The following is an 11,094-nucleotide window of genomic DNA, read 5'->3' on the forward strand; positions in this document are numbered from 1 at the left end:
AGCCAGACAAATCTCTAGATTGTTCGAAAATATCACAGATTATCATGGAAACATAAAAAATTTACAACCTCTCAGCATTTTCCAGATAAATAGTCATTTTTTTCGAGTTTCTCAATTTTGACGTCGGACTGAAATTAATACTTTAGATCTGTTTAGATTATCCAGTCTGAAAGGTCAAAGAATATAGAAGGTTATAGAAATCTGGATAACCTCGTCTAATTTATACATTTGCGATTGTCGTAAATGTCAAATTGTTAAAATTTGCATAATTTGTAAATTTTTGCCTTTAATTTTGTTGCAATTATGTCTTATTGATTTTTATAAATTCTTTCTATTCATATAAGCATATGATATCAATTGATAGATTAGATTAGTACAAAATGTATAGTTTGTAGACGTGTCTGTGTCTTCCCTGAAAATAAAACACTTGATTATCTCCCCTAGAACACCTGTTTGAGGTTTGTTTTTATTGTTGCATGATGGGAACGACGCGAATTTTGAAATGGCGGATTTGGAAAGATAATGAATTATTTGAGGATAAATCGTTAGATAATTCATTTAAGAATGGATGGATGGGGAAGGTATTTTTTTTACCTACTTATTTTGACTCTTTTATTCATTCATTGGAGAAATTTTTATTCTTAACACTTATTTTATACTTTAATTTTCGCCTTGAGCTTGGAATATGAATTAAAATTTATTACAAAACGTACATTAGGCCTACGTCAAAGTCATAAACTAACTAAGTTAGCTCTAAAAAATGAGAATGACATTCTATTGAATTAATTGATTGAGTTTATGAAGCTGAAAGAAAATTCCAGTTAATAAATTTTCTTTTAAGCTTACAGAGTGAGACAGAGAATAAATTTAAGTCCTAATTATAATAAAAAGCCCTTCCTCATTTGACACCTGTGGCTGTGGAGCAGTGTGTAATTAATACAGTGGTTTAACCTATATTCGTGCATATAAGGAATAACACTGAATTTCGCTAAAATTAAAAATAGCAAATTTTTTTTTGTGTCTCACAAGTTTCCTTAGATATTCTACAAAATATTTAAAATAATTTGACCCATATTTCTAATATCTGAAATTGAAGAGGTACCGGTACCGGTATCTATATCATCAGGATGAGGAAAAATAAATCTATTTTGAAGGGCGCTCTTTTGTGGTTGTCTTACCAAAAATTTGATTATAACAGTGTCATCAGCTATGAATTTTTTTCTGGATTTGGCCTACAAAGTGCTTCGGATGTTTTTTTGTCTCATACTTCACTAAATTTGACACTCAGATCAAATTCTTCATTTACCATTTACCTCATCCACAAAACCACTATCATCATAATCAATATTACGGTATCTAATAATGATTATTGCTAATAATCTTCTTTGCACGTTTTGGTTTTTTCAAAGCATTCAAAAATGCAAGCCTATTCTGTATCGTTTAAAACTGATTGCACTGCTTCTTTCATTAGACATGGAGGTGTTGTACCAAATGTTCTTCTTATATAAGAATGGTATTGTTTCATCTGAGATTAAATGAATACTTAAGTAGGGAGATCTTGGCTATGTGTAAGGAGATCTTGACCAAGTAAAGGGAGATCTTAGCCATGCGCCGAAAACTCCCAATTCAATGTGGACAATATCTCCCTAAGGTTACCATGCAAATTAAAAAGATTATGGCTGAGTCAAATATCAAAATTTATCCTAAACAATTACTTCTTGCATTCAACAAGTATTCATTTAAAATATGGCTAATTACACTCTTAATTATAATAAAATAGGAATAAAAAGATAAAATATAAGCTTATACGTCAAAAATCCATCCAAAGTTCAAAAGCTGTTTCCTTAAAATACTTTATAATGTGGGGTTGACACTTAGTTTCACAGCTGTAAATAATGGTGTAAGTTAGGGAATTCCCCATCTAATTGAATCTTTGATTTAGAGGTGGCCGACATCTCCCACACGACCAAGATCTCCCCAGTCTACATAAAATTTGATATAAGTTTTTCATTTTGCAGGTATGATAGTGATAGTTCATCTTCTTCTTCTGAGGATGAAAATGCAGCTTATTATGATTTTAGGAAACGTAAATGTGATACCATTATTCAAAAACCGGCTACACTTCAAAGATCCAGTAATAATACAAAAGGGCCAGTGGTGGTTCAAAATAATGACTCTTTTTCTAGCACTAGCAGTGACAGTCCAACATATGAACTAAATGGTCAATTTTCTGGAAGTGAATCTTCGTTGGATGATTCGAATTCGCCATTGGATTTATCCACTCCAAAAGGTTGGAAACAAAAAGACAGAGCTTTTGGCAATGGTGGCATGCCAAAACAAAAACACAAACAGTTACAAAAGTGTGAACAACTCAAATGGCCCAATCAAAGAGTTATAATTTCAAAAGTGAATGAATCAAATCATAAATTAATAGGAGAGCAGTCTACATCTAGTTTTAGTAGTATTAAAGGAGAAATTGGGGAATCTCCTGATGTAGCTGGCCTGGATACTCCATCATCTTGTGATGATAACAGCCCTATTTATCAAAATGTAATGAAAGGAAAGAGACTCTTTGATATTCGATCAATGGCTGAAAAACCTTCAATGTCATCATTCCCGAGTTTGTCTTCTATGAATGCTTTTGGCTATCAAGGAAATGAAGGATTAGCCAGTTACACATCCTTACCATACACTTCCTATTTAGATGAATCCCATTCAAGGTATGGTGGAAGGTCTATAAGTCAGCTACCTTCATCCACTAGTTTAATGTCAAATTTTAACGAAACAGCTGCTAATGAGCGTGAAGAAATGGCTAACATGTCAAATTTAAGCTCTTTTAGTTATATGAGCTCTATTTCTGCTTTAAGGAAACCAACAACTAGCATTAAAGATTGTAAAACAACTGATTCATCACCTGTGAGTATAATTTCGAATTTCACTGGGTCAGTGGAAGAAGCAAGAGAGGGATTAGCAAGCTACAACAGCTTAACCTCTCTTTATAAATCTCCTGAGTCAATTTATGCTGAAATAAATCCATCACCCAAGTTTTCCTCAGACTATATTCGAATGGAACGTTTAGGAGAAGGTTTGGCCAGTTATACATCATTACCAGGTATCAGATATGAATCTAGTTCAGAAGAACCAAACTTTAGTTTGAATTCCACCATCTTAGCAGCTCCACAATCAGATTACATCGATATGAATAGAGTGAATATTAACAATCAATATGCCAGTGTAGAAAAGAAAGGAATTCGGAAAAGTTCCTCCAATCAGTCTTCAAATGCTGCTACTCCAGTGAATGTGAAAACATCAAGTAAAATTTTAAGAGAACAATTCTTCACTTCTGAAGATCTTTCTGGAGACTATGTTGAACTTTCCAAATGTCAGGCATACTTAAAGGCTGTGAAAGAAAGAGAAGCAGATATGATGTGTTCTTCAAATAAGATCCGAAAAAATGTAAATTCACATGTTTCAAATTTAACTGCATCTAGCAAAGCTCTGAATTTACCAACTAAGCCCCCTTTACCTCCTAAGTTATTGCAAAAAGAGGAATTTTTGCCTTTACTTCCAAAGCAACCATTAGTTGTAAAACAATTGTTTACAAATAGCAAAAATATGAGAAGCATTTCCCCTTCTCCTTTGGTTTTAAAGAAGCCAAGTGAAAGTAGAGATGTTGAATGTGAAATTAAAAATAGAATTTGTTCTGTAGAAGAAGTGAATAGAATTAAAGACCCCCAATGCCTTGATAGTGAGCTAATTAACAGTAACAAAAGTTTTCAAGGAGATGGTAGATCCCTATTGACTTCTAACAACAATTTGACTTTAGGTGAATCAATTTGTGAACATAGGGAGGGTCTTGCAAGCTGCTCTTCTCTCTCTAATTTTAATGTGAACTCAGATATGTGTTCTCCAGACAGTTCTCATAATTTGAATGATATTTCAAAAATTTCTGTGCACTGTGTCAAGTCTAGTCAAAATACCATTCAAAATATAACTGAACTGTGTACAGTACCAAATCCGTTTGCAGATCCTAAAATCATCAATTGTGCATTTAATGTATCTGCCTCACAAAGAGGAACTCATAGTGATAGTGGTGTGGAATGTGCATCTGTGTCAACTCCTGTATTACACAGTGATCAAACATCTAATACAGGAGATCCCCTTATTGGCAATATTGAGGAAGTTTTTTCTCAGACTGGAAGTAGTTCACTTAATAGTACAAGTTCTGTAGCTGACACTGACAGTTGTAATCAGTGTTTGAGTCAAAATTCAGAGTCAAGTCAAAATTCCTCTCGCAGTCATAGTGGAAAAAGCAACCAAACTGTGTTACAAGTAGATTTAAGTCATCTCTGTGATAAAAAACTGAATAAAAATACATCACAGACTTGCATCAAATCTTCAAATTCATTGTCTGGTAACAATTCTCTCAATCACATTATAGCTAGTCACGTGTCAGAAGCCAAACTGTCAGCCTCTAATAGCATGTCATCTATATATTCTACATGCTCAAACTTCTCTAGTGTTCATTCGGCATCACAGGAAGCAACAAATTATGTTAAAACTGCAGCAAATGATTCAGGTAGTTGTAGTAATTTGCAATCTGATCATTTAAATGAATCAAAACATTCTATAAACAGTGAAAATGAAAACGCCTCATTATTGGATTTATATGGAAACGGTTCAAGCACTCCTCGTGCAACTACTTCCTCAACAGTTTCTTTTCCTAATAATACTTTATTGGGTAGTCCTATTGCTACATATGTTCAGCTGCCAGCACTGTGTGGTGTTGGTGGAGGTAGAGTTGTGAGAAGTCCCTGTGTCAAGCCCTCAATGTTGAACCTCAAAGATAAATATGAGGATGGTGCCATCTTAAACTTTAAATCAATGGACTCAAAATGTAATTCTATGCAGAAACTTGTAAATGCTTCTAATGTGAATTCTGCAAACCGAAAATCTCTGAAAGATAAGGAAATTCCCTTTGGAGGTGTAAGCTTATCTAATTTAGGTGTAGTCCCAATCCGAGAAGAAGAGGAAGAAGTTCAAATGGTTTATGCGAATGCTTTTAGAAGAGTTGATGTTGGAAGTGACAATGTCCCTTCAAATGTTGTGGTGAGATCAACGGTTAAACGTGTACCTTCCATAAATGAACCAAAAAGATCATATCAGTCTATTAATCCTCAACAGATCATACATGGACTATTCCAACCGTCAAACAGTAACAGTTTGGGTAGTTTGAATTCTCAAAACCGTATCTCAAATGCCCAAGTAGTTAACATGAGGACTAAATCTGCAACTGTAAGGAACACTCGACCTCAATCAGCTTTGGGCAGAATACAAGGTGAATCTTCAACCTTGCCAAGAACCAAGACAAGTCGTGTGGTACGCCTTCAGACAACATCTGGATCAGTCTTGAGTCCTCATCGTAATGTTTTACCCGATATCATTCCTTATGATGAAAGTGAGCCAGAAGAACTTTTACCACCTTCAGAAGCCTTGTTTAAAGCACAATTACCAGTACATCATATAAGTAGACACTCTGCTGAAAATATGGCAATTTCTGTTGCTAGTTCTAATTATATTCAAATGACTGGTTCAATAGCTAAAACGCCTAATTCAAGAAGTTTGGATACTGTGTCTGTATCAAGTTTGTTTCAACATGGTTCCTCAGAAGATAATTATGCTATGGATAGTTCCAATTCTTCATTAGACTGTGATAATTTTTCGTTTGATTTTAACCAACCAGAAGACTCTGTTACATCAGTAATGTTCTCTAGTACAGTTGATTTTCAGCAGTCTGAAAACAGTGAAGATACTACCATCTATCAGGATATTGATGCTCATGGTTTAGGAGCTTATGGTGGTAATGATTATGAAGCCAAAGCAAAGAAACATATCAGAGAACAATGTAAGTAGCTACTCTGTATGGCAAATTCAGTTAGAAAATTTGATTTTGACACTGTACACATGTTAAAATCTAATATGTAACTGAATGGGCCACTTCTCAATCCATTTCAGAAAGTTATCCTGTATAGAGTAAAATCTTTTACTAGTAGTTAGGAGAATCTTAAAGAGATTGTAAAGAAACTTTCTAAATCAGGGACACTGATAGCTTCAATTTTTTATTTAGATGCCTGTGATTTCTGCAATTCGTCTAAAGAGTTTTTTTTACGTCACTCTGCAAAATTTGCTTGTATCACATAAGATCTTTGTGGGGATGACCTCATAAACCGCAGACGTCTGAAAATTGTAATGGCTCAAATTGAGGCTATCATTGTTCCCGATACAAATTTAGAGACCTCTACAATCCCTTTAAGATCATAAGCTTGATGTAGTTGTAAAACTAGTATAAGTCATCTAATAATCCTTTGATATTTTGTTTTAGCAAGGCCAGATGATAATATAAGATCACCAAAAGTTTCAAGAAAAATAAAGAAAAGAGACAAAGAAAACAGTCCAGATCGAAGAAATTATCCTAGGGTACTATCTTTGTTCATTGTTATTTATCTATTTATTTATTTATTGTATATTTTCATGGAAAGTGCACAGTGAGTTTTTTTGTTTGATAATATTGGAGACCTTACTCTCTATTTTTACTTTTACTTAGTATAATTTAAATAGACACTGGCATAATAGTGCGAATAAAGAACAAAATGCTCACAAAGAACCTTACTTTATTTCAGTCTCCATTACCTGTCCACCATTCTGTAAAAGAGAAGAAAGCAGAACCACTTTCACCCAAGAAGAGTTCAAGATTTTTTCCCTGGGCTCATAAAGGAGGAGACACTTCACCTAAATCTAAATTATTCAGTTTGAGGAAGAAAGATAAAAAAGAGAACTCAAAATCCAAACGAAGAAAAGATGCTTACGAAAGATTTGAACCTGTACCAGTTGTAAGTATCTCATGAATATTTCTGAATGGAATAGTTTGTATAGCTTATACAATACTGATGATATATTCAGATCTAGAGATAGGTATAGGTTGTTCTGATGAATTTACAGCTAATTATAGGTTGTCCTGATGAATTCAGAACCAAATGTAAGTTTAGGTTTTCTGATTTCAAAGTTTGATTTAGCTTGATCTAGGTTTAGGTTGTTGTGATGCATGAGATCTAAACTCAGTATTGGGTTGGTGATACAGATTGAGAGCGAGATCATCTTTGTGTCCATATGTTAAATATATTTATTTGTATATTTCAGTTTGATCATGATACAGATTGGAAGACTAAATTACATACACTATGTAATGGTAGGCGGGTAGTAAGATATTTGAATTATTCTCAATCACAGTCACCTATGATTATTAAACATTATCCACGTAAGTACATGAATGATTGAAACTGTCAAAGTTATTTATCTTATGAAGATTTTGTGAAACCCAACGGGTGTGTTTCCAATGAAGATGATATTTTTGTTTTTATTGCTCTTCTATTTGAATTGACCAGATGACAAGTTTTGGGTCGTTTGTTCTAATCTAGTAAATGTAGATGCTTCAGACCTCTTAAATATCTTGTTAATTTTTTTTTATTTGAATAGAATTGTGTTATTAAATGTAATCTTTATTTTCAGCGCCTAAAGAAAGTACAAGAATAAAATGGAATTCTAATTTGATACAAGATGGAGAATCAGATGATAGTAATGAATATGCTGTAATTCATCCTAAATCTATTTTATCTAAGGTATTACTTTCATACTTCAATTGACATCAATTGTAAGACTGCCCAGGTTACAGATACATTTAGGTCAACTAAATTTATATTTACCAGATGTTATGGCTCAGCTTTGAGGAAGCCAGGGTAGTATTTATCTTGGAGAATCCATCTTACATTTTTTGTTCATTTTGATTTCAGAAAAGTAAAGAATATAAATATGATGGAGATGTACCTTCACCAATTATTATAACCAAAACAAGACAGTTAAGTGTAAGTGGGCGCAGACATTCTAGAAAATAAACTCATCTGATGGTGCCTAGCAGGCAGAGGTTGTGCAATTAAAACATTTTTTTCTTAATAATTTGATCTAAATGAATGCCAGGAATACAATAAATTCATGGGTTAACAAAACTGTCAAAATTAAAAGTGGTTTATATTTGTTTAATATCTGTGTATTCTGTGTAATATCAATTCAATCATATTGATTAGATTGATGTAGGCTATAACGGGAATGTGAGGGTTTTATGCAGACCGAAATAATTCACTTTGGATTTAGATGATATTACAAAAGAATTGCTTAAAAATGAATTTTAGGAGCTCCTCTCTGCCAAGAAGAAAATTGTTGATGTACATTAGATTGTATGAAACAATAAGGGGTACATGTATATGGAATCTGGCCTGCATATTTTGAAGTATGAAGTGCTATTATTATAGTTTACTATTTTGTACAAGTTATAATGGCTGATTTGATGCTCTCAATTTTCAACTTTTTATACTGGTGCAGAATAACCTCCAGTCAAACAAAGGTGAAAGTGGCATTTAATAGTCGTGGAATTTAATAATATTTCGGCTGTGTAATATTTCAATACTTTGATTTCCTAGAATCCCTGTTGTTCCAAGATAGTTTAGTGACTTTGGTTGAGCTATCTTTCCTTAGTATTCCAGTTGACTCAGCTATAGGGTATAGATCATCCAAGAAAGATCAAAATCAAGGAGGAACTGCTAGGCAAATCTTCCATATGTTATCCTTGTAAAATATGGTTATTCCTTCCTTTTTCTTAATGCTCTGTGTTTTGTTTGTTGGTTCTATTTTGTGAATATTTTGATTAAGCAGAATTGTTTTAACTTTATAACATTTTTAGAATTTTACTATATAGTATTTTTGCAGAGATAGTAAATCCAATTTTAGTTTGTAATATAATTTTTAGTCAGAAGGAATATTTCCATACATTTTTCATATATTTATTTTTTCCATACTTTTTATATTTTATTTATTGGTATCATTTTTCTCTAAACCACATAATTGTAACTTCTCAGCTTGAGTGAGACTTCCTTGTGAACATAAATGCTCATCAGATCATAATGGTCACTTGCTTGTTGGTTTTTAGGTATTGAGAGGGGGTGAGAGCCAACTCGTGGAAGCACTGGCATTTTGCTTAACTTGGGGAGGATTTGACCCCACGCACCTAATCGCCTAATGACTGGGCTATTCTAGTTATCGTTAAATCTATGACACAACTATTCAAACATGCAGTGAAGTACAAAAAGAAAAAGAAATGATAAAGGCTATATTCAAATAGAATGGAATATAAGGCTTATCAGTGTTTTACAGCTATCAGGGCTTGTCTCTTTCTCATGATTATTACTTCTTCAAATTGATACATTGAACAAAGAGACATTGCAGGATATTATAAAAAAAATCCATTAATGATCATGTTTACATAAGTATTTAATTAATTTATTGAAACTTGAGAAAACCAGTTGTATGGTGCTAATTTCCATAACCTATTTTGTTGCATTGTTTACACAATCATGAATACAATACAGTTTTTGGTGTTGATTCCTGTGCTATGGGTGGGGCAAATATGACACCAATTATCTGTATCCCTTTGAAAGGGGGCCCTTTCCCTATACATTTACAGAAAAAAAAACAACAAAGGAAATTCTCTATCATGCCAATGAATTTTTTTTTTAAATATCAACTGTAAAAATATCTAGGATTAGCCTTTACGTTACTTAAAGAAAAAGCCTGTAATAATACAAATCACATTTTTTATGTATCATTGTGCTTTGTATGTATAAAATAATGTGTATGATTTCATCTTACATGTGGCATGTTTCCTTATTGTTAGTGTTTAATTTATAATGTATTATATTTCATCAAATTCAATCTCTATCACATTTTCTATGAAAGATACTTAATGTATTAAATTATGTTAATACCTATAAAATAAGGGCTTTCAATTTATCAAAACTTGTGTTAAATTCCCTGAAAGACTGTATAAACTTTGATTTCTATGGATTAATGGACTGAAATTATTAATACAAATTGTAGATTTTGGTTTTATTTAAGGTTCAACAGTCTATCTGCAGAGGTTTTTAACCTTCTTCTTTACACTCCTTCTCCCTATAAATCCTTACTATTTAATTATTTTCTCTTAGGTTTTTCCTACCATCTTTTTCATTTCAAAGAATATATTCTAACTGAACGGAACGAATTCAATTATAATAGTCAAAAAATTTCCTACTTGACTAGCTCCTCATTGCCCCCTAAAATATCAAATCACACCCCATGTTGAAAACCCCTGGGACTTTTATCATGTAATATTGTTGGAAAAGTAGGTGCCTAGTGTTTATGAGACTTATTTCATAATAAATGAAGAAATTCTCCTTAAATACATTGTTAATTTCAACAGTGCTACTTTAGTTCATTTCAACCATTACATTTCATAGTTATATATGCTATAAATAAAGAATTCCTTTACTCAAAATACATTTTATAATCTCAATTTTAGATACCTTAACCTTCTGCAGAGGAGTGGTTATCAGAAGTTCTGTGATTTTATAATAAACTTGTTCATATTCTGCTGGCTTCATTCTGATCGGTCTATTGTCAGAATGGCTGTATTTTCGTCTCCAATCAAATTACATCTGGTTTGAACATGGACTGAAAATTTTTATTGAAACATCCTTCTTAAAATAGACATTTTAATCTAGTTTCATTTTATTTACACATCCTCGTGTAAATAACTTGACTTTCTCCTGGCAGAAATCAAAAAATAAATCTAATTCTGTGTAGACCAGGTTATACAGTACTTCAGACAACAAATATACTTTGAAAGCTCTTCAGGAACGATATAAATTTTACTACTGTTTGTCAATTTCTATTCAGTTTTTTAATCAGCATCTAGCAATATTTATTTTCAAATCCATACCTTTAGACTTTCATTGATATATATATAAATATGTTGGTAAAGCGACAATACCCAAGAGACGGATTGAATGTCCAACGTATATTGACGATGGCACACCACACCTTTTGGGAGGGTAAGTAGCATTTTTTCCTTGCGCCTAGTAAGGCAGTTGGGGGCAAATAGTTCCACAAAGTACAAATTCTAACAACTTTTTTACTCCGAATTTCACCAAAGATTGCGCGCGCATATTG

General features: G+C 32.7%; 2 protein-coding genes across 2 annotated transcripts; both read left to right on the top strand.

Moving 5' to 3' along the window:
- Positions 1 to 1,895: 1,895 nt before the first annotated feature.
- Positions 1,896 to 5,913, top strand: LOTGIDRAFT_165967 (hypothetical protein; the record flags this gene model as incomplete). The annotated part of the gene is made up of 2 exons (XM_009063019.1): positions 1,896 to 1,900; positions 2,019 to 5,913. 2 exons carry the CDS (start codon positions 1,896 to 1,898, stop codon positions 5,911 to 5,913), a joined length of 3,900 nt encoding a protein of 1,299 aa, XP_009061267.1.
- Positions 5,914 to 6,650: 737 nt separating this feature from the next.
- On the top strand, positions 6,651 to 7,949 carry LOTGIDRAFT_165968 (hypothetical protein; the record flags this gene model as incomplete). Its single annotated transcript, XM_009063020.1, has 4 exons — positions 6,651 to 6,890; positions 7,198 to 7,315; positions 7,567 to 7,676; positions 7,848 to 7,949. 4 exons carry the CDS (start codon positions 6,651 to 6,653, stop codon positions 7,947 to 7,949), a joined length of 570 nt encoding a protein of 189 aa, XP_009061268.1.
- Between the last annotated feature and the right edge of the window lie 3,145 nt (positions 7,950 to 11,094).

Source organism: Lottia gigantea (assembly GCF_000327385.1).
Source record: "Lottia gigantea unplaced genomic scaffold LOTGIsca_55, whole genome shotgun sequence".
NCBI classification, from domain to species: Eukaryota; Metazoa; Mollusca; class Gastropoda; family Lottiidae; genus Lottia; species Lottia gigantea.